The 24,417-nt window shown below is 44.3% G+C and overlaps 3 protein-coding genes across 3 annotated transcripts; all 3 read left to right on the top strand.

Annotated features, from left to right (window-relative positions):
• Positions 1–233: 233 nt before the first annotated feature.
• Positions 234–13,538, top strand: LOC310877108 (H(+)/Cl(-) exchange transporter 4-like; the record flags this gene model as incomplete). The annotated part of the gene is made up of 6 exons (XM_083790814.1): positions 234–279; positions 8,418–8,540; positions 9,082–9,151; positions 10,005–10,085; positions 13,188–13,324; positions 13,415–13,538. Exons 3-6 carry the CDS (start codon positions 9,116–9,118, stop codon positions 13,536–13,538), a joined length of 378 nt encoding a protein of 125 aa, XP_083646940.1. The 5' UTR covers positions 234–279; positions 8,418–8,540; positions 9,082–9,115.
• Positions 13,539–13,841: 303 nt separating this feature from the next.
• LOC310877100 (H(+)/Cl(-) exchange transporter 4-like) lies at positions 13,842–14,371 on the top strand (the record flags this gene model as incomplete). Its single annotated transcript, XM_083790801.1, has 2 exons — positions 13,842–13,854; positions 14,074–14,371. Exon 2 carries the CDS (start codon positions 14,093–14,095, stop codon positions 14,369–14,371), a length of 279 nt encoding a protein of 92 aa, XP_083646927.1. The 5' UTR covers positions 13,842–13,854; positions 14,074–14,092.
• A 105-nt stretch (positions 14,372–14,476) lies between these two features.
• On the top strand, positions 14,477–19,920 carry LOC310877093 (H(+)/Cl(-) exchange transporter 4-like; the record flags this gene model as incomplete). Its single annotated transcript, XM_083790793.1, has 3 exons — positions 14,477–14,482; positions 16,255–16,441; positions 19,775–19,920. 3 exons carry the CDS (start codon positions 14,477–14,479, stop codon positions 19,918–19,920), a joined length of 339 nt encoding a protein of 112 aa, XP_083646919.1.
• Positions 19,921–24,417: the final 4,497 nt, after the last annotated feature.

Here is a 24,417-nt window from a genome sequence, read left to right as displayed (position 1 = left end):
CTTCTGGAGGTCCTTGGAATAACATATTTTCGGCGGCCACTAAATCGAAACATAGGTTTCTCAGAAAACTCATGATTTAGAAAGCATTTTGTAAAATCTGGTCTCAGTCCTAAATGGTTTTACCGCCATTTGCTGCTATCCTTCTGCATACAAGTAATTTCCTTCCAAAATGCAAAAGCTAAAATTGTCCTTTCCCTTTCTCCACAGACCAAAGAGCGCGGCTCCACCAGAGTTCACGCTCTGATCAACAAAGTACTTCAAGTCCTGCATCAAAACAACGTGAGTGCACTGATCACATCTCTGGCCTGTTTGTTTCATCTTCTGTCTCATTTCATTCAACAGATGCTGTAATCTAATTTATATGTTATTAACATATGCTGGATTCAGCACGCACGCACGCACACACACATTTACTTTGTAGATTTTGATTATTATTGCAAAACATACCTTTACCACTTCAGCACTATACACATTTTGGCCATTTGCAAATAGCCGATCTACAAGTTCACAATGCATCGCAATGCGACGCTTTCTCCACCAGCGATATTGGGCTGCTGGTGTTTAAGAGGGAAGAGTATTATTTTGGGTTAGGGTTATTTAGGGTTTTTAAATCACACCCGTGTGAAGTGAGGGGCGCTCTTATCATACGTCATCATACATCATCTCATTCTGACCAATCACAATTTGCGTCCTCAGTTTTGTCATCAAGGTTTTTGTTGAGTGCACAGGGGTTAGGGTTACACACACAGGCTAAACACAAAAAAATAGTCATAGGAAACAGTAGCAAAACAATGTGTGTGTTTTCACAAACCCTCAAAGCTGGACATAGAAGGGGCTAGCGCCCCTCAAACCTAAATATTGATGGGATATTTGGTGTGTTTGCCAGCCTTCCAGGAATTGATGACCTTTTCCCTAAGCTCCTTGCACAGAGAGCCTTTTCAGCCCTTGAAAAACAAAGGTCCATTTGACTCGTGGCAAACGGAAGATCTATTTACATTTCTCTCCTCTGTTTAAGAGTTTAATTAAATTCAACGTTTCTATCAGATAAATGGAAAAGATGATGAAATCTGTGTCGTTTTCAGAATACCATGGATTGAGATTTAGTTCAAGGAGCAAGCTGGGTGGCTCCTTTCAATGATTGTTGGATGAAGGTTAAAAAAAAGTTGTTCCAAGCCCACAGCACTTGGAGTACATCAACGTTTTAGGTTTATGGCAAACAAGGCCTCCCCAGGCTCCGTTCAGCTTGCTTGGATAATACTACTTCCGATAGACTGGAAATGTGGCTTTTCAAAATAAGAACTCTAGCGCTGTAAGTGTTAATACAACTTGAATCTGACCTCGCAAGTGGAAAAGTAATGTTTACATTGACAGATGATTGCCTGGACTAATGGTGGATGACTATTAGAGTTCTCATCGGGCCCGAAATTTGAAGCCCGGCCCGGCCCGGCCCTAACTGGGTCAGCCCGACGCCCGGCCCGGCCCTAAAAAATACCATAATGTTAGACCCGAAGCCCTATAAAGCCCGACAAAGAAAAAAAAGAACGCCACTTTAATGCATGGCCAGTGCAGCAGCATGCGCTGACGGCGCGTGCTGCTGCGCTGGCCATGCAATAAAGTGGCGTTCTTTTTTTTCTTTCAGTGTGTCTGTGTGAGAGTGAGAACGGAGTTCAATGGACTTATCGCCGAAATAAAGGATTTATGTAGCTCACGTTAGACTGTTAATGTAGCCTACCATTTCCATATCATTCTAATGGATTCCATTTCCAGTGGTGGTGACTGGTGAGTAGTTCCCCGTTTCCTCTGAAGTGAAGCTATGTCCAAGACCCCAAGTATCGTCCCCGTTCGGTGTCCAAAAGAACAAACATAGCCTACATATATATCCATGCACCCGCTCATGGCGTGTCTCGAGCTTAGAGCTTAGAGACAGCTCTGTTATTTTAAATCGGGCACATATAACGAGGAGCGCCGCTGCCGCACTGAGCGACGGCGGTTATAATACTAATCATTTTGTAAATCAAATAGCCTGTAGCCTGCAGTGGACTGTAACATTGCGTGGTCAGATCATACACTACAGAATTATATGGATCGGTTGGTGACTATGACGTTGATTAGGTCTAATGATTAGGTTATTCATCGCAGCCAGCTGGGTTTAACGAGATGGCTCAGTGCAACTGTGTTTGTCATGTTGCAGTCTATCGTTTGATAATCCGATTGATTTATAAAACATTTAGCATTATGAACTGAAGCAGAAGCTCATTTGGTGCGCCGCAAAACAGAGGCCAGCCAGCGGTATAAACATTAAACAACCACCCCACCGTTCACTTCTCTCTGCCTGCAGTCAGTAATCCATTCCAAGCCCCCCGCCTCCACTCCTCCGTCTTCCTCCTGTCACAAGTGAATCGCCATAGCGCAGCCCTCTTCATAATAAATACATACTTGTAGGCTATATAACCTACACATTACACAAATAACAGAATTGCTATTTTTATTATAATAACATTTTTGAAAAAAGAAGAAAAATAAAAAAATCACGGAAAATCACAGAGCCCGAGGCCCGGCCCGGCCCGTCTAATTAGCATATTTTTTGGGCCCGGCCCGGCCCTAAAATGTCGGGCCGGGCCGGGCCGGGTCGGGTTCGGGCAGAAAATGAGAACTCTAATGACTATGAGTCATCACACACTCACTTCACAGCTGTCTAAAGAGTATATTTTTTTCTTTAAGATGGCGTCGGCTCCTGAGTGGAGCCATCTGGTGGTGGTACATTTTATTCAACCAAATCAACTAACAGACTAATAATCTCATGACATTTAGTCGACTCGACACACAAACATTTCAGGTGACTAAAAAGTGCAAAAAGTGACATTTTGTGAGCTTGTAGATCTGCTGTTTTCACTAGTTTGGGTACCAGGCAAACAATGACTTTCTCTTTTGCGACTTGAGCTAAAACGCTTTCGGAATGCATATTTATAAAAGTCATTCATCCTGACAGGTTACATGATTTATCCCCCCTCCCCAATGCAACACAGTGATGGTATTTTGCACGCACACAGACAAGTGCTTGACTTAACCCATTCTGACCGGCCACCCATTTTGGTGTTAGCATCATGTTATGCTTTATCTATTGAAAAATAGCAGATCTACAAGCTCATATCGCGCCACCGAGTGGCGCGATATGAGCTTGTAGGTCTGCTATTTTTGAAAAATCAAAGAACGACTGACATTTTTTTAATCTGATCTCAGGTCAGAATGGGTTTAATCAGACCAGTGTGTGTCCAGTGGAAACCTCGTATGAATCTGATCTCAGGTCAGAATGGGTTAAACATGGACAACGAGTCTTGCTCAAATGTAGAAATGAGATGGCATAGTTGTCTGAATCTAGAACTCGAGATATTTTATTTTATTTAGTTTGCAGCATTGCCCATCCCTACTCTCTTAACTCTCAACCTCCCCCCAGGCCCCCATGATGGAGCTGACAGCACACCAGAGCAGCGTGGGTAATGTGCTGCAAGCAGGGAACAGCTGATGGCCCAGGGCAACCTCACAGAGGAGGAGGGAGAGGCATGGACCGACAGGCCAGGCACACACACACACACACACACACACACACACACGCACACACGCACGCACACACACAGAGCGTCAAGTGGCTGCTGGCTGATCTGCTGTTTGTGCTCCGAAAACAGCTGATCTGCACCAGGTTTCAAAATGAACCCCAAAAACATGGTAATTGTGCTTACCAATGCTTACCAATGTCTCTGTGAGCTTGCTGGCTGCAGTGTAGCTTGTTCGTTAGCTGTCACTCGTTCATTAATTTGTTTCACCTGTGTACTCTCAGAAGCGCATTGAAGTGAAGTGGGCATAGTGTGTGTGTGTCACTGTGTTAGTCTCTTCTGCCGTCATGCAGGACTTTCAAATTATTGTAGACACAACATGAACGTGTGTGTGTGTGTGTGTGTGTGTGTGTGTGTGTGTGTGTGTGTGTGTGTGTGTGTGTGTGTGTGTGTGTGTGTGTGTGTGTGTGTGTGTGTGTGTGTGTGTGTGTGTGTGTGTGTGTGTGTGTGTGTGTGTGTGTGTGTGTGTGTGTGTGTGTGTGTGTGTGTGTGTGTGTGTGTGTGTGTGTGCCTCAGAATATTTTGATAGTACTTTGGAATGTATCAGTGTCACTTGCACTATACTTGCCGTGTTCTTGTTCAGTCTACAGTACACCAAGTCGCTTCAACAAATATAGCAAATCTACAAGCTCACAACGCGTCAGAATTTGTTATTTTTGGTGATTGTTCCTCCCAAAATAGTGACTGTTTACTGCTGTAGGCCTAGTTTATGACTTTCAGCACCAGAGACAGCTCCCCCATGGCTGTGGGACTAGTTTATGACTTTCAGCAACAGAGACAGATCCCCCATGGCTGTGGGACTAGTTTATGACTTTCAGCACCAGAGACAGCTCCCCCATGGCTGTGGGACTAGTTTATGACTTTCAGCACCAGAGACAGCTCCCCCATGGCTGTGGGACTAGTTTATGACTTTCAGCACCAGAGACAGATCCCCCATGGCTGTGGGACTACTAGATTATGCAGACTGTGAGACTAGTTTATGACTTCAGGACCACAGACAGCTCCCCTCACTGCTGTGGCATTAGGCTCTATTTGTAAATAACTCTTCATACTTATCCGGGCCTCTTCCGACTTCCTTCACAGGCCAGATTAACCCTTTGTGGTGCCCGGTATTACGACCAGGGCTTGGCGCTTAGCATTTTTCCAAGTAGCACGTGTGCGACTAAGTTGAAAAATCTAGTAGCACACAAATTATTTTAGGAGCACGATGAAAAGTTATCAAATAATGTGTTTTTGAGGGGCGCTAGCCCCTCATATGTATACCGGTATACCTAGCTTTAGTCCCCACACATCTCATGATTTGCCATTGACGATAAACTAAATATGACGTAAATTAAACATCAAAACATTAAATGCCATTGACATTGAAAGGAAAATGTCATATGTACATAATATGCAAACCAGCTATTAAACCAATCACAGCTAGGTATTCTGATGTACGAGATGATTCATGATGATGTATGATGATAAAGAGTGTCCCTCACTTCACCCAGGTGTGATTTTTATTAAGTGGTGCAAACCACTTCTACATCCAGCTTACAATGCCCGGTACGTGTTTGTGTGTGTGTCTGTGTGACGTGTTTGTGTGTGTGTCTGTGTGAGCATGGAACGAGAGGAGTATGTGACATGGCTGCCACCTGCTGGACGCACGGGAGTTGCACCACTTGGTTCACACTGGTGTGATTTTTCTTTAATAAAGTGATATGAGGTAGGGACGGGCAATATGGCAAAATATTATATCACAATATCTTTTCAGCAATTATCAAAATATTGATATTCATCAGGATATAATTTGTATGTTTATTTTTATACAATCTATATAACCAATTTGTTTTTATGCTGATAGACTTTTTTTTAATGCAGATAGATAGATAGATAGATAGATAGATTAATTTAATTAAATTATTATCTATAGCTATCTATCTATGTTGCTCATGGATGCATGGATGGATAGACAGACTATCCGTTTTTATCCTGCTGTTCTATCATGTGATATTCGATGCTGGGCAAGATGATCGATTGTGAATTAAATTGTAACATTCTCCTTGGCTTTGACTGCTTCAGACAGAACATCTGACACACAGCTACGGTAGACTATTAATTTACTAAGCTGGTAACTTACTCGGCTGCCTACCGCTGCTCGTTAAGCAGGTCACACAATGGATGGACCACTGATATTTATCCAGCCAGGTCGGTGATTACTAATATCATTCATGCTGTGCAACACATGCTTTTGTAAGCGACGCTAAGGATTGTTTTGACCGATAATAATCCGTCATGTGCGTGCGCACGTGCACTCTTTATTTGTGCGTGCAGCCGTGAACAGTGTTTCTCCCGCATTTGGTTAAAAGTTGGCGTTCGAACTTTACAAATAAGTTTAGTATTAAACGTGTCGGGGACGCTATCATGCTGCGTTCACTCTGACGCTCTAGTCTGTGCTGCCTGCGAGGGAACAACAGACACACACGGCATATGAGCACAGAGTGCTAAAAGGGGGAGGGCCGAGGGCGGTGCGGTAGAAGCAAGGGGAACAGATCTTCAAGCTAAAATGCATTGAGCCTCGACACGTTGTTAGCTTGTAGATCTGCTCTTTTTGGCGAACGACACCGCCGTACTACAAATATAAATGTAGGTATAGAACTGAACCAGCTCAGTGGCCTTGTGGTTAGAGTGTCCGTCCTGAGACTGGGAGGTCGGGGTTTAATCCCCGGCCGGGTCATACCAAAGACTCTAAAAATGGGACCCAGTGCCTCCCTGCTTGACACTCAAGGGTCTGATTGGGGGGGGTTAGTCCCTGCTTGACACTCAAGGGTTGGATTGGGGGGTCAGTCCCTGCTTGACACTCAAGGGTTGGATTGGGGGGTCAGTCCCTGCTTGACGCTCAGCATCAAGGGCTGGATTGGGCGGTCAGTCCCTGCTTGACGCTCAGCATCAAGGGTTGGATTGGGGGGTCAGTCCCTGCTTGACACTCAGCATCAAGGGTTGGATTGGGGGGTCAGTCCCTGCTTGACGCTCAGCATCAAGGGTTGGATTGGGGGGGGTTAGTCCCTGCGACATACTAGCGTCATGTCCAGAAGGTAAGCAAGAACACCATATACCAACTGTGTGTGTGTGTGTGTGTGTGTGTGTGTGTGTGTGTGTGTGTGTGTGTTAAGGCTGTACCCTAGCCCTGTTTTTAGGACTCGAACATTTGCAGGAATTTCCGAGCGAACATCCGAACCATTTGGTTAATTGGTTCTAATTAATTAATTTCTCTGAGTGCTTTTAACCAGGCTGCAATTCATAAATAGATCCTCCGGGGCGACGTTGCATAGACGATCAGTGAAATAATGGTTAAGTTCATCAGGGGTTGGTGAGGGTTGCTACCGGGTTGGCCGACCGGGAAGGTGTGCATTTTGAGTGTGGATACAACCGTCTTTACTTTTAATACACTATAATGACAACACGAGATATCCGTCTTGAACATGATCAGAGCGCAGCGTGTAGCGCGTCTCCCCCTCCCTCTCTCTCTCCCAACACGCGCACACACACACACACACCGTCTAGTGGCTCTGATGACATGTGCTCCGCTGCTGGGGCCGTGCCACGAGCGGCCGTGTGTGCATCCTCGCAAACTAACCTAACCCGATCTGCGACTGCAGGAGGAATAGGCTCGCAGCACTCTCGTCGGGAGGGGTGCAGCACAAATATCCTACGAGTAGGGCAACGAAATGGTCAGCTACTCCCTGATGCGAGCTCATCATTCCATAAAAATGAGCCATGAGTTGAATGAGTTGCTGGCAGCCTGGCAGGCAACGAGAGCGTAGCTTGATCGTTAGTTTAATCGTTTCATTAATTTGTTCCACCTGTGTATGTAGGCTACTCTCAGAAGCGCATTGAGTGTGTGTGTGTTACTGTGTTTGTCTCTTCTGCCGTCTGCAGGACTTTCAAATTATTGTAAACACAACATGAACATAGTACTCTTATTATGCATATCGCATTCTCGCCGAGATATATTTCGGAGTAAAAAAAATATATATATAATAATAAAAAAATATAATAATAAAAATTAAAAAAACAAATGGTTCAAGGCCATAAATTAAGATTCGAGTGCCAACCTTAACGAGCGAACATTCGAACCCTGAATGTTCGGGGACAGCCTTAGTGTGTGTGTGTGTGTGTGTGTGTGTGTGTCTGGCGTGACATGTAGGGCAGGCTACCACGATGACTCGGCTGGCTGCTACCAGCCACCTCCACAGTGGAGGTGGCTGGTAGCAGCCACCTCCACAGTGGAGGTGCTGAGTCAGAGGGGCAGGCTGGATAAACGTGGTCGTAAGTGGTAACTAAGTGGTGGTTTGTTCAAAACCTACAATCCACTAAATGATCACTCCCGTTCAGAACGGCAACGCTGAGTGCAGAAAACCCAGCTCGCAGCAACACAGTCAGCAGCATTCTGTACCCACATGTTTGGGAGTTTAAGCCATTTTGGGGCAGGAACCCCTTTTGGTGTTTATAGCATTATGTTATGCTTTAGCTATTGAAAAAAATAGCAGATCTACAAGCTTGTAGTTCTGCTATTTTTTAAAAATCTTGGAAACGTGGAACAAATCTTTGAATATATATTCTTTCAGGGCGAATGTTTTTAACTCAAATCTTTGCTTCTGGTGGGGGGGGGGGTCCCTGGAACTACATGTTTTCAGATGGGGGGTCATAACCATAACCCCCCCCTGGTGGGGGGGGGGTCCCTGGAACTACATGTTTTCAGATGGGGGGTCATAACCATAACCATAACCACATCATTCTGTATTCTGTATCTTCCTCCTCCAGGGAGCCGGGTCGTACCTCCTCAACTACTTCCTGTACATCCTGTGGGCTCTGCTGTTCTCCTTCCTGGCCGTGTCCTTAGTGAGAGTGTTCGCTCCGTACGCCTGTGGCTCCGGGATCCCTGAGGTGAGCAGAGGTCCAGACGGGTCACTGGTGGACTGGGTTTCTGACCTGCCCACAGCCCTCCTATGAGACACAGACTGGTTTCTGACCTGCCCACAGCCCTCCTATGAGACACAGACTGGTTTCTGACCTGCCCACAGCCCTCCTATGAGACACAGACTGGTTTCTGTCCTGCCCACAGCCCTCCTATGAGACACAGACTGGTTTCTGACCTGCCCACAGCCCTCCTATGAGACACAGACTGGTTTCTGACCTGCCCACAGCCCTCCTATGAGACACAGACTGGTTTCTGAACCGCCCACAGCCCTCCTATGAGACACAGACTGGTTTCTGAACTCATCACAACCCTCCTATGAGACACACACTGGTTTCTGACCTGCCCACAGCCCTCCTATGAGACACAGACTGGTTTCTGACCTGCCCACAGCCCTCCTATGAGACACAGACTGGTTTCTGAACTGCCCACTGTCAGTCAGCCAGTCAGCCAGTTGAACCTGACTGTCATTAACCGAGACGTATTATTCTTCTATGTTCTGCCACACAGATCAAGACCATGACGCGAGCAGGACGCGACGGAAATGCAACGCGCCTGGTGGAGCCCTGGCGTTAGCCTTGTTTGTATTTGTTGACAAATTGTCAATATATTTAGCCTCAGTTTTAGTCATCATACAATTTACAATTTAGGCATTTAGCAGAGACTCTTAATCCAGAGCGACTTACATTAATGATGGGGAATACAAGCTAATAAAAACTGCAGGCCTTCTAGTCCTGGAAAGTTGCAATGCGAAAATGGAAGCCATCGTTCTCACGATAATGAAAATCTAAACATTTTTGTAAACAAATCTTTAAAAAAAAGCTCAGTTTTGATTCAGCTTTCCTCAGTGAAGAACAGTAGTCAACGTACGTTGACTGCGTTTTATGCAAATGTGTAAAATAGGTGTGATGGAAGATGGAGGAATGCACATTATTAATAAAAGTGTTCGGGCGAGTTTTGTAACCAAACATGAACGGTGTATGTGTCTCTGACCAGGTCCAATCATTAAGGGTGCATGTTTCTCTGACCAGGTCCAATCATTAAGGGTGCATGTTTCTCTGACCAGGTCCAATCATTAAGGGTGCATGTTTCTCTGACCAGGTCCAATCATTAAGGGTGTATGTGTCTCTGACCAGGTCCAATCATTAAGGGTGCATGTTTCTCTGACCAGGTCCAATCATTAAGGGTGCATGTTTCTCTGACCAGGTCCAATCATTAAGGGTGTATGTTTCTCTGACCAGGTCCAATCATTAAGGGTGCATGTTTCTCTGACCAGGTCCAATCATTAAGGGTGCATGTTTCTCTGACCAGGTCCAATCATTAAGGGTGTATGTGTCTCTGACCAGGTCCAATCATTAAGGGTGTATGTTTCTCTGACCAGGTCCAATCAGAAGCAGCCAAAACGTTAAACCACTGTATGTGTCTCTGAACAGGTCCTATCAGCAGCAGCGGCCGCTGGGGTGTCGGTGGCGTTCGGAGCTCCTATTGGAGGAGTTCTCTTCAGTCTGGAAGAGGTGGGTTCAAATTAAAACAGTTTGACTGCCCTAATTTATCCCAGTCATTCTTCTCATTTGCCGGAAATTGAACTTTGAAGACACATTGCATATTATTTCATAATGTGACAATATCATCTCAAATGAAAGAGGAATCTTTCCTCTTTACTCAGATTTTTGTTGTTATGTTTGTAGCATGTTGCGTTCTTTAGATACAGGCAGTTTTATACAGCTCGGTTTCACCCTAAACGGGCCTCTCGGAAAATGCTTTGGTATTTCGTTTCATTTGTTTGCAGAACACTTCTATTATGCCCATAACATATTCCCTATTATAGTGACAGAGACATACCATATATCAAATGAAAGCTGTAACACTCTACTTTCACCAGGAACAGACATACAATTTATATCATGTTTACTTTTCAAAATGTAGCCATTTGAATGAGTCTAGCACTTTTCAGTCTAGCACTTTTCAGTATCTCGTTTTTGATCATTCATATTACAAGACACATATCATTATGCTGTGTTATATAATGCAACACCATGTCAGACATCAAATGAAAGCTAGAATCCTCTACTTTCACCAGGAAAAGAGATACATTTTCTATCCTTTTCAGTTTTCAAAATATAGGCTTTTGAATGAGTCCAACACTTTAGAAAAACATCTCAAAGTTTTGACCAGTCACATTTATATACCCATAGCATATTTTTGTAATAATGTGAACATGTCACGGAATATACCAATTGAAAGAGGAGCATTTCCTCTTTACCCAGAAAAAACAATTATGTTTGTAGCATGTTGCGTTCATTAGATACAGGCAGTTTTATACAGCTCGTTTCACCCTAAACAGGCCTCTAGGAAAATGCTTTGGTAGTTATCTTCATTTGTTTGTACACAGCACACTTCTATTATAGTGACAGAGACATACCATATATCAAATGAAAGCTGTAACACTCTACTTTCACCAGGAACAGACATACAATTTCTATTTCTATTTCATAGAAATACAATATATGCATTTACAATAGGCCTACATGTACTTAGATAAAATGCAATACTGTTGTGACATCTGGTGGAGCTGTTGCCCCCGAGTACAGATAAGCGGTCTACACATGCCTACATGTATTTAAAATAATTAAGTAAAATAAATAATGTGCTGATGTATCCACACAGAAAACATTTAGGCAAACATAACGAACATGTAGTCCGATGAACAACCACTAGATGGCAATGATGCTCTTATGCTGGCAATTCTGATGAATGAAGTCACATGTGATGTGTAAAAGTTTTAGAAATAAAGCAAAACAAATGTATTTTCTCTTACCCTTGCCTTTGCCTTTGGCTTTTCCAGGCCTTGCTGGACTGGATCTGGGGGGTGAGGGTTGAGGCTGGCTGATCTCAGCACCTAGAAACATCAAATAAATAGATATATTTATTTATATGATGTGCAAAAGAAATACATTTACACAGTACGCCAACTTGAATGTAACAAGTCTCACCAATTACAACAGGCCTAATGTATTTAGAATAATACAAGTAAATAATACAAGTAAAATAAATAATCTTACCTCCAGACACAACACCTGCACCAGCGTCGTCCTAAATGCAAAAATATGATTTATTGACATATAATCACACACACACACACACACACACAACCACAAAATAAGCTTTATTGACATATAATCGTTCAACATGCGTGTATAGAAACATACTCATTCAATGATTAGCTTTATCACACACACACACACACACTCCCGTTCTCTCTGTGTGGCGGTGGCGAGCGACACGACTTTACGATGATCCTCGTTCCACTGCGTCGTGGTTCCCTCGCTCGAGCAGTTTTGGTTTGGGGGCCGCTAACCCCCAAACGGTGAGAGATCTACCCATTATCACAAATTCCACACGCACTCCAGAGGGCCACTATAGTTCCACACTCACTCCAGAGGGCCACTATAGTTCCACGCTCACTCCAGAGGGCCACTATAGTTCCACACTCACTCCAGAGGGCCACTATAGTTCCACACTCACTCCAGAGGGCCACTATAGTTCCACACTCACTCCAGAGGGCCACTATAGTTCCACGCTCACTCCAGAGGGCCACTATAGTTCCACACTCACTCCAGAGGGCCACTATAGTTCCACACTCACTCCAGAGGGCCACTATAGTTCCACACTCACTCCACACTCACTGTAAATATAGAATGAGTTTATCAAATAACATTTCTTGGAGTGATACTAGACCACAAAATCAGCTGGAAACCCCATATTTCATATGTACGAGCTAAGATGGCAAGAATTGTCTCTATACTGGGGAAATCAAAACTAATTCTAAATCAAGGGGCACTGTACATTCCGTATTATTCCAGGTTTTACCATATCTTAATTATTGTGTGGAGATCTGGGGTAATACCTATAAAAGTAACTTAAAACATTGGTCATATTACAAAAGAGAGCAATAAGGATTGTGAAAAATGTCACATCACGGCCACTATAGTTCCACGCTCACTCCAGAGGGCCACTATAGTTCCACACTCACTCCAGAGGGCCACTATAGTTCCACACTCACTCCGAAGGGCCACTATAGTTCCACACTCACTCCGGAGGGCCACTATAGTTCCACACTCACTCCGGAGGGCCACATTGCATATTACTTTCATAGCAAAAATAGCAGATCTACAAGCTTGTAGATCAGCTATTTTTGGAATCCTGAAAAGTTACATTTTAATTTAATTTCAAATGCCTTCAATTATAGTTACTCTATGAACTAAATATACATACATCGGACATAAAAAAGGTCAATAACAATTTTATACTATTCATTAAGCTACTAATTTAGACTGAAGTAATTAAACTCCGATATTAACCTGAGGGCCACACAGAGCATATCAACAGTGGGACTACTTACTTAGTAGTTGTCCATCCTCTTAACAGTTTGACGGCCACATTTTCACGGATCTAAAGCACAAATTATTTCCGCGTATGCTGCAAAGGTAATAAAACAATCTCGCCAGCGTAGAATATTTGATTAAAATGTGGGTAAAGCGTTTTATGGAGTCAAACTGTGAAGAGGAATATCCTTAAATAAAGATTATTATTAAACCCTGTCTTTTCCTACTCAGGTGAGCTACTACTTCCCTCTGAAGACGTTGTGGCGGTCCTTCTTCGCCGCCCTGGTGGCGGCGTTCACCCTGCGCTCCATCAACCCGTTCGGGAACAGCCGTCTGGTGCTGTTCTACGTGGAGTACCACACGCCCTGGTAGGAATAATAACGGTTCCATTTGTACCCTCTCAGAGTTAAATTAACATTGACTTTACATGGTTACATGGTTCTGTCCAATATAAACAGGTACATGGCAGAGCTGGTTCCGTTCATCCTGCTGGGCGTGTTCGGCGGGCTGTGGGGGACCCTCTTCATCCGCGCCAACATCGCCTGGTGCCGACGGCGCAAGACCCACCAGCTGGGCAGGTAGGAACCTCTAAGACCACCTCTAAGACCACCTCTAAGACCACCTCTAAGACCACCTCTAAGACCACCTCTAAACCCACCTCTAAGACCGCCTCTAAGACCGCCTCTAAGACCACCTCTAAGACCACCTCTAAGACCACCTCTAAGACCACCTCTAAGACCACCTCTAAGACCACCTCTAAACCCGCCTCTAAGACCGCCTCTAAGACCGCCTCTAAGACCACCTCTAAGACCACCTCTAAGACCGCCTCTAAGACCACCTCTAAGACCACCTCTAAACCCACCTCTAAGACCACCTCTAAGACCACCCAGCTGGGCAGGTAACCACCGTTAACCTGTTCAAAACAGGAACCCCTTTTGGTGTTCCAAGCATTATGTTATACTTTAACTGTTGAAAAATAGCAGATCTACAAGCTATTTTTTAAAAGTCGTGAAACTGTGCCTCAAATCTTTGTTATATGTATTTGGTCCGCAACCACCAGGTACCCGGTTCTGGAGGTGGTTCTGGAGGTGACACTAAACCCTGTTCCCTCCCCCAGGTACCCGGTTCTGGAGGTGATGGCGGTGACTTGCATCACGGCCCTGGTGGCGTTCCCTAACCCGTACACGCGGCGCAGCACGTCGGAGCTGATCTCGGAGCTGTTCAACGACTGCGGCGCCCTGGAGTCCTCGCAGCTGTGCGACTACGTCAACAACCCCAACATGTCGCGGCCCGTGGACGACATCCCCGACAGGCCCGCGGGCCCCGGGGTCTACAGCGCCCTCTGGCAGCTGGCGCTGGCGCTGGTCTTCAAGATCGTCATCACCATCTTCACGTTCGGCATGAAGATATATTAATAATATTATTATTATTATATTATTATTATTATTATTATTCACGTTCGGCATGAAGGTATATTAATAATAAATATTATTATATTATTATTATTATTCACGTTCGGCATGAAGGTATACCGTCTCTTAAACCCCATTTAGGCCTCAGAATTAGACCTCAAAATTAAAAACAAATATTCTAAATCCTCTTCACTATTTTTGAAAGTTCATAGCGCGCCACTCGGTGGCGTGCTATGAGCTTGTAGATCTGCTATTTTTCAATAGCTAAATAATAACATATTTACAATAATAATATTTAAAACACCAAAAGGGGTTCCTGCGGTTAAATTAGGGTTAAATAACTAAGCCCATTTAAAAAGAAAAAAGGCTTCTAAACTGTTTCTACAGCTCCATCTCAATGAATTAGAATATTTTGTAAAAGTTCATTTTCACCTGTAATATAATTAAAAAAGTGAAACTTCCTTTCCATTATTCTCAACTCATAAAGTGAAGTATTTAAAACATTTTTTTGTTTTAATCTTGATGAGCTACAGAGTACAGCTCATGAAAATAAAATCATCATCATTCATCTCAATGAATTAATAATAAATAATAATAATAATAAACTTTATTTGTATAGCACTTTTCATACATAGAATGCAGCTCAAAGTGCTTCACAGGGCAGGACACAAAAATAAAATACAATAAAACACAAGTAGTTAAAATGATAGAACAATAGCAGAGAACAAAACCGAATATAAGAACATAAAATAAATAAAAACACATAAAAAAAAAATAAAAAAAAATAAAACTCAACTAAAAGCAAGGGTGAAGAGGTGAGTCTTGAGTTGAGATTTAAAAATGTCTACAGAGGGTGCGTGTCTGAGCTCGAATGGAAGTTTATTCCAGGCTGTTGGGCCATAGAAGCAAAAAGCTGCCTCACCGTACTTTTTTGTGCACATTCTTTTAGGCACTTCAAGTAGGCCAGCGTTGGAGGACCTGAGGGGGCGGCTAGGGACATATCTAGGTAGGCAGTCACGGAGGTACGGAGGTGCGAGACCATTGAGAGCCTTATAGACAAGTAACAGAATTTTAAAGTCAATCCTGAAAACAACCGGAAGCCAGTGCAGTGATGCCAAAACTGGAGTAATATGTTCTCTCATCTTAGTTCTAGTTAAAACTCTAGCTGCTGCATTTTGGACAAGTTGTAATCTGTCAGTCGTTTTCTTAGGGAGTCCTGAAATTATTATTATATATATTATTATTATTGAATTAGAATATTTTACGAGACCACTAAAAAAAAGATTTTTTTAAAACGAGAAATGTCGACCATCTGAAAAGTATATTAATGTATGCAGTTACTACTTGGTCTGGGCTACTTTTGAACACATTATTTCACACATTTTCACCCCCCCCCCCCCTTTTCCCCTCTCTGTATATTCTGTTTCTTTTCCCTTTTTGCTTCCTTTATGATGAATTCCTGTTCTGTTCTTTAACTATATAGAAGTGTCTATTTGTACGTCTCTAAATGTTTTGATGAATTGAACATGGACCCTGTTGTATTAGTGTAATGCTTAATTGGGTCGTCCACTCACAGTTAACAGTCTTTGTATTGAGTTTGTGCTTGAAATGTACTGTAATTCTACAAACTGTTAATAAATATTTCAATCAATCAATCAATCAATCAATGGGGCGTGGCATGGAGGTGATCAGCCTGTGGCACTGTTGAGGTGTTATGGAAGCCCAGGTCTGCTTTGATAACAGCCGTAAATAAATTTTAGTCAGACAGTCAGTGTGTGTCCAGTGGAAACCTCTATGAATCTGATCTCAGGTCAGAATGGGTTAATTGTTCAGTCTCATGTCTCACATGTCTCCCCCTCCCCCATGTGCCCCTCCCCCTCCCCCAGATCCCGTCGGGCCTGTTCATCCCCAGCATGGCGGTGGGCGCCATCGCCGGGCGCATGGTGGGCATCGCCGTGGAGCAGATGGCGTTCCACCACCACGACTGGATCATCTTCAAGAACTGGTGCCGCCCGGGAGCCGACTGCGTCACCCCCGGACTCTACGCCATGGTGGGGGGGGGGGCCTGTCTGGGTGAGTGTTAGACTCTACACCATGGGGGGGGGGGGGGCTGTCTGGGTGAGTGTTAAGGCTCATACATAGTCTGGGTTTTCGGTGGTGAGGTGACCACCGAACTACAACATGACGTCACTGAGCCGCGGTGAAGAGAAAACCACCGCCACCGCTCCAGCCCTTCTTTCTGTTTTTACTCACCACCGCTCAACGTTATTTCAGCTCCGGTGGTCAGCTCACCACCGGAGCGGTGGTCAGCTCACCACCGCCGCTCGCCGTGCTCACGCAGGTGAGAGAGAGGGAGACAGACGCCGTCGGTTGGTTTTGGTCGCAGGAAAATTAACCCATTCTGACCTGAGATCAGATTCTAAAATATGTCTTCTACATCCTGACAGTTTCATTATTAACCCATTCTGACCTGAGATCAGATTCTAAAAGTGTCTTCGATTTTTCAAAAATAGCAGACCTACAAGCTCGTAGTGCGCCACTCGGTGTCGCGCTATGAGTTTGTAGATCTGCTATTTTTCAATAGCTAAAGCACGACATGATGCTAACACCAAATGTGGGTCAAAAAATGGGTTAACCCGTTTTGACCTGAGATCAGATTCTAAAAACGTCGTCTACATCCTGACAGTTTTCTGAAAAAGTTATGTTTCTATGTCAGTCGTTCTTCGATTTTTTTCAAAAATAGCAGACCTACAAGCTCATAGCGCGCCACTCGGTGGCGCGCTATGAGCTTGTAGATCTGCTATTTTTCAATAGCTAAAGCATAACATAATGCTAACGCCAAAAGGGGTTCCCGCCCCAAAATGGGTTAAATGATTTTTAGTTTTAGACGTTTTTTGTCTCTCGAATGTATAGTTTTCGTTTAGTTTTTAGTCACATTTTAGTCGACCCGGAATGTCTTGGTGTTAAGTCTAGTTTTAGTCGACTAAATGTCATAAGATTTCAGTCGACTAAATCTATGGTTGATTTAGTCGACTAAAATGTATTTTGGCGGGCCTTGATGCCGTCGTAATGGCTGATTTTACACTCAAAAAAATTGTTTAATAACTGTCGTCCTGTAGGACAGCGCCACCTAGAGGGTTAGGCTCTTCATCTGGTCAAACTCAAGATGTCAGTGATCCACCCACTTAAATAGACACCCACGGCCACGGGTTTGATTGATTGATTGAAATATTTATTAACAGTTTGTAGAATTACAGTACATTTCAAGTACAAACTCAATACAATGACTGTTAACTGTGAGTGGACGACCCAATTAAGCATTACACTTGTTTACAACAGGGTCCACATTGTTCAATTCATCAAAACATTAAGAGACATACAAATAGACATTTCTATGTAGTTAAAGAACAGAACAGGAATTCATCATATAGGAAGCAAAAGGGAAAAGATACATATACAGTGAGGGGAAAGGGGGGGGGGGGGGTAGGGGGATTCAGATTTTACAGAGGCCAGTTTCGAATTGCAGCCATCCGTAGGTGCCCTTTGAGAGCGGTTTTGAAGGAGTCAAGGGATTCACATGTCTTAATGACTGTTGGTAGGGCGTTTCACATTTTGGTGGCATAGGAGCGAAAAGAATTTAGTCCCTTGTTTGTGCCGAATCTGGGTTGTACATGGTTTGTTGCACTCCCTCTGGTGTTGTGGGTGTGGACTTCGTTTACATTAAGGAAGTATTTAGACAGGTACATGGGTATCTTGGTGGTGTATCGAATCTTGTGGACCAGACCCATTGCAAGATGCTGTACTCACGTTAGTAGTCAGTGGGTGGAACCAACACAACATGGTCATTAGATCAATTAATGAAATATCATTAAATACAGTACAAATACACATTTCTCAAATCCACAACAGTGGAATAAGCAAAAGGACATTGTGAAGTTGCCCGAGGGCCAAGGCTCCAAAAACGTCAGCGATGCTTTTTGTGGATTTTATTTCTCCCAACTTCAGCTCCGGTGCAGATATTCACAATGAAAGAATATCAAACTGCAAAAACAATACTGGCCAAAAGTACAAAATGAAGAACTCAAGAATACCTAATGCAAAACTTAGGACAATGGAAAAATAACCAAACTGCACTAGGCTATGCCCCTGGACTGGGCCCTAGCAGCTCTCTCACTGGGCTGTCAGCATGATGCCTGCCCGAGCATCACTGACTAGCTCTGCCTGCAGTCTCCCCTTTATAGGGGAGGATCCTACCACCCACAGAGAAGCAATTAACCATACACAGCTTACCTTAATCAGTGTGTGTGTGGGTATAGGGCACGGGCTGCCCCGTGGAATGCACTTCCCATTGCAGTCAGAACTGCAGCATCACTCCCAGTCTTTGATACAGACTTATAGCATGTTATGTAGACAGCACTATAATTGCATTGTATGTAGTCATAGCACGGCATAGTACATATGTATAGCATAGTAGTATATATGTATAGTTTATATGTATAGTTTCATTATATAGATATTTTACCGTCCCCGGGACGTCGGGACGCCGTTAATCTCGAGCCCTGATATGTATAGTTTATATGTAATGTTTCATTATATAGATATTCCACTGTTACTTTCTTAGCTTACGCATGTTTCTTGATAAATGTTTTTATGTGATGTATTCCCATGCTTTTTTTGTTCTTGCTTAATGTAAGTCACTCTGGATTAAGAGAGTCAGCTAAATGCCTAAATTGTAAAATGTGACAGACATCATGATTATTATAGAATCTAAGACTGTGATTCACATAATCAGGTATTATTACTTAGGCAACAATTCAAATATATACAGCATACGATAAAGAAATTATTTAAAAAAATGGCTGATGGGGAAGTCCTCGTTCATTCCCTTTGGGGACATTGTATTTAAAGTGTAAATCCAAAAGGATTCACGTTGTAGCAACAATCTATTCAGATCCCCTCCTCGCCTGCATGGGGGGGGGTGTGTGTGTGTGTGTGTGTGTGTGTGTGTGTGAGCGCGCGTGTGCGTGTGCGCGCGTGTGTCGTGCGCACATGCAACCATTCGGGTGTGATTGACCATGAACATGTTTACTGCACCCCCGGCTTCTAAAGGTCACAGCCTTTGGATACATAATAACCCATGAGTGTGTGTCTCTGGGTGCGCTCAACTGCTCTGAAGAAGATTAGTAGTAAACAGAGAGCAGCCACAGATGTGCAACGCTCGCTCACTCACACACACACACACACACACACACACACACACACACACACAAACACACAAACCTGTCCTCTCCTCAGAGGCTCAGGTGTGTAGCCTGAAGCCCAATCTCAAAGACAGTTGATCAACAAGGTTAAATCAGGCTCTCTCATTTTAACCTCCTCTCTCTGTCTCTCTCTCCCCCCATGCAGTCCACGGCTTCGTCGTCCCTGCTCTCCATGAGGCCCCAGACCCCCCCGCGGGGACGACGAGGAGGAGGACGGCGTGGACGTGCCTGACGGACAGGCGGCGTGGAAAAAGGCCCCGCCCCCCCTGCCCACCCCGGAGGAGAAGATGAGGCAGGTGGCCAAGAACGTGCCCACAGACATTGTCCCTATCAACGTCACAGGTAGGACACCAACAAACGCCCTCCTCCAGTCATCTGATTAGCTCTTTTGGACATCTAGTTTTCCTTTGGCCCTTTGGACATCTAGTGACCAGACCCTGTGAGCGGTGCCGTCATTCATCATAAAATATATTAGTTCCGTGTCATGTTCTAGCGCCGCCCCACACCACCCACCTAGTCTCATTAGCGTGACCTTCCTATTTGAGGCTGGTTTGGCCTCATCCAATCTAATGTTCTCACCTACTACTACTACATTATTAACCTTTTCACTGTCCGTTGATGTTTCTGTGCTTTGAGTGGATACATTGTATCTGCCCAGCCACAGTGAATGAAGCTGTATGTCTGCCAGCCTTGTCTCCTTTACTATTCCGTTTTTATCTCCCCTCCCACAAACTGACTGTGTGTGTGTGTGTGTGTGTGTGTGTGTGTGTGTGTGTGTGTGTGTGTGTGTGTGTGTGTGTGTGTGTGTGTGTGTGTGTGTGTGTGTGTGTGTGTGTGTGTGTGTGTGTGTGTGTGTGTGTGTGTGTGTGTGTGTGTGATGCGTGTGTGATGCGGATCCTGAAAAGGTTTCCTCTCAGCCGCCCCCTCCCCGAGGCTCTGAGTCAATCTACCGCTGCGGAATGGATCGAGGGGCAATTGTGTTACGTACGTGACATAATTCAGCCCCAGCTCAGCTCCAGTACAACCCGGGTGCGCCACAAACGTGTGAGTAGGAACAAACTTTCCTTCTTGTGGCAGCACAGACGATCGAAAGCGATTCAGATCATTCTAAATGACAGCGAGTACCCCGACCCGCCTCCCTGCCCCAGTGACGCCACGATGGTTAAAAACCACTATGAAAATAAATGTCGCAGCCAGACAATGATCAGTGATCCACTCCCATTACCACCGTGGGAAAATAGCCTACAACCAGTACGGCCCGCTGCCTTTCCCATCACCTCCCACTTTACACCTGATGAAGTAGGGTCTGTTTTGCACAGCCTACCAAATGACAGGGCTAGTGGCATAGATGGGGTAACCTATGAAAGTCTTAAGACTGCACAGTCATGTGAGAAATTAACATCAATCTTTAATGTCTGCCTGGACAATAAGAGAGTGCCCGAATCCTGGAAAGGAGCCATGATTCACCGTATCCCAAAAAAAGACAATGTACCTGATGATCCATCTACATGGAGAGACATTTCCCTCCTCCCCACCATCTATAAAGTGTTCATGAAATGTATCCTGTCTCGTGTGCTTCCCTGGCTGACAGACAATAGGTGAATCCCAATTGGGAGTGTAGACACTGAGCAGTGCGTATTTCTGGGTATATGACGTCACAGCGCCGCGCCGGAGTGCTTCCCAATCCAAAGGGCTCTAAATACTCGTTCATCCAGTGCACTAGGGCCACGCACTATTTTTCCCCGCCCGAGCCCGCTTCCAAAGACCAGTGGGGATGTACCCAATGGCATCTTGTCACCTAAGCAGAAAGCATACATAAATAGACAGGGGATGAATGAACATGTTTTCTGTCTTAAAACTGGGATCGATGATTTTAAACATGAATCCTGTAAATTATACTCTGTATTCCTGGATTTCCGTGATGCTTTTGGTTCTCTGACCCATAATGTAATGATTAATGCCTTAGAATCAATACATCTACCTGGGGTATTTATTGACATTATTAGGGATGTGTATGAAACATCATTCATACAAGTCATCTGTGGGAAACAGCTGACAGACCAAAACCTCTCCAAGTAGGCATTACAACAGGCTGCCCATGGAGTGCCATTAACTTTGTTCTTGCCATCAATGGGTGGATTAAGTGGTTGTGTGACTGTGCCCCACCCAATGTGCTGTCCCCAAACCCCATCCAGGGTTATGAGGACCACGTACAGTTAGCCTCTCGGGAAGAGAGTGTTATTAAAAACATGCTCGCTAGAACAGATAGATTTCTGGACTGGTCCGGTCTAGAGGCAAAACACACTAAGTGTGCTGTTCTCTACCAGAGGCCTAGTGGTGGCAACCGCTGGTATAAGTCTAAGGCTGACAAAACCCCTGAGTTCACCATCAACTCACAGCCCATACGTGTGTATGACCTACATGAGTCATACAACTACCTAGGGCATAGGTTTAATATTGCAGGGGAATGGAAAGAACAGGTTGAGTACATTACATCTGAGTTTACAGCTAGGCTGAACCTGATTGACGCTTCACCACTACCACTGCTGATGAAGTTGGAGGCTATCAGGCAGGTTGCCCTGACTAGAGTACAACACCTCTTCTCCAACGTTCATCTGGCATGTAAAACACTTAGTGATCTAAATGACAGTGTAGTTCACTTTGTGAGGAAGTGGTTCGGGCTCAACACCCACACCACCAGAGACATTATTTTCCAGTCCAAACAGGATGGTGGGTTTGGCGTGCCGAACGTGGAGTGGATATATAACGCCACAAGGCTGGCTCACTTGATAAACATGCTAAACATTGATGACACGACTGTCAGGGAACTTTCTAGATCTTCTCTGTTTCTAGATATGAAACGGCGTAAAGTGCCACTGGCAGCATAGGACGAGCCAAGTTTCCTGGGGTTTAGAAGAAAGCCCAACCTTAAAATGGACTCACATGCTACTGGGTTTAGGGTGTCGTCAGATTGGCCTGACCTCAATGACCTCTGTGTGAGAACTGGAGTATCTCTGTGCTGGGTTCGACCTGACTCTGAATCTGTAGACGTTTCTGAGGACATTATTACCAACTGTTCGATCTCAGTAAGGAGTACTGTAATTGATACAGAACACCATGTATCACCAGTCAATGCACGGAGGTACCTTATAATGCTACAACAGCAAAAACAACAACAACACTGGACTGGTTTAAAACTACAAGGGAAGCTAGCTTGCCTTCCCGATGCAGACCACACCGTATCTCATACAATATTCAAGAATTATGCAGTCGATGAGGACATAGTCACCTTTACAGTCAAAGCCAGATTACAGGTCCTTCCAACCAGACTCAATCTCTCTCTGTGGTACCCTAACACGTTTCCTCCTCATTGTCTGCACCATGACCACACTCCAGTTACAGAAACACTGTCACATATTCTTAATGGCTGCTATGTATATAAGGGGATGTACATTGCTCGGCACGACAGAATTGTTGACCTATTAGCTAAGGACATAAGTTCATATGTTTCATCATCTGCCAAAATGTATAAGCACTCACGTGTCTCAACTGCCATGTTCATGCACAATAATGAAAATGATGCTTTTTCAGATGTCACAGCTAATACACCAGATATTGTTGTTGTTGATGAGGACAGTAGAGAAGTGACCATTTTGGAAGTGGCATGTACATTTGACCACAGTATGGAAGAGGCATTCCTTACCAAGGTGCTTAAGTACCAGCGTCTTAAGGATGCTATTATGCAGCTTGGCTACAGATGTAAACTACTTGTGTTCATATTTGGAAGCCTCGGTAATGTCCACAAATCAGTCGTGAGGGGCCTGCAGATTGCAGGCATGCCCAAGCCGAGAGCTGATCAGGCATCGGCAAAATTCTGTTCAGTGTCTGCAATATTTGGCAGTCGCCATATATGGAGAAGGCGATGCTTTCTGTACCCGTGATCTGTATCTGAAGCACTTGTTATAGAGTTTTCTCAAGTTTGCGCATCCACTACTGTTTGTGTTCAAGAAGTTTCTTGTAAAATGTGAATACAAATAAAGATGTGTGTGTGTGTGTGTGTGTGTGTGTGTGTGTGTGTGTGTGTGTGTGTGTGTGTGTGTGTGTGTGTGTGTGTGTGTGTGTGTGTGTGTGTGTGTGTGTGTGTGTGCGTGTGCGTGTGCGTGTGCGCGCGTCTCAGGGAGCAGATCCTGCGTGTGAAGGGGGAGGAGGAGGGAATTCCTCTCCTGCTCGTGGGGAACAAGTCGGACCTGGAGGATCGGTGCCAGGTGTCGGCCGACGAGGTGACGAGCCGAGCCGCCGAATGGGGCGTCCAGTACGTGGAGACGTCGGCCAAGACGCGGAGGCGCGCCCTTTCATATTTACATGTCTATTTCAGCTCTGACACTTATTTCAGACATACTCTAGTATGTGAAGAGTCTGCCTGTGCTATTAACTTTTTTTTTTTTAAATAAGCTTTTCTCCATTGGAGTTTGCGCGATGGCAGCAGGCTCTCAGTCAAATCTGGTCACATATTATATTATAATTATATAATGTATACCATATATTATGATATACATAATGCATATTATGCCAATCACTGTGTTGAGTCAAACTATTTCACCTTTCTATGTTGCCGTATACAGTTCAGCGCTACAATGGCACTGCTTTAAGCACAATCTGTACTTCATAATATATGTATAAAACAGTGGTTCCCAAACTTATTCATGTCCTCAAATTGACAATTTTTTTCCCGTGGACCCCCATTTGAAAAGATATGCCAGGGACCCCCATAAGAGAAGATTATTTAAA

This window comes from Protomyctophum parallelum, assembly GCF_964188405.1.
Source record: "Protomyctophum parallelum genome assembly, chromosome: 2".
NCBI classification, from domain to species: domain Eukaryota; kingdom Metazoa; phylum Chordata; class Actinopteri; order Myctophiformes; family Myctophidae; genus Protomyctophum; species Protomyctophum parallelum.
The sequence above is the reverse complement of the archived record's forward strand: the minus strand, read 5'-3'. Positions and strand labels throughout refer to the sequence as shown.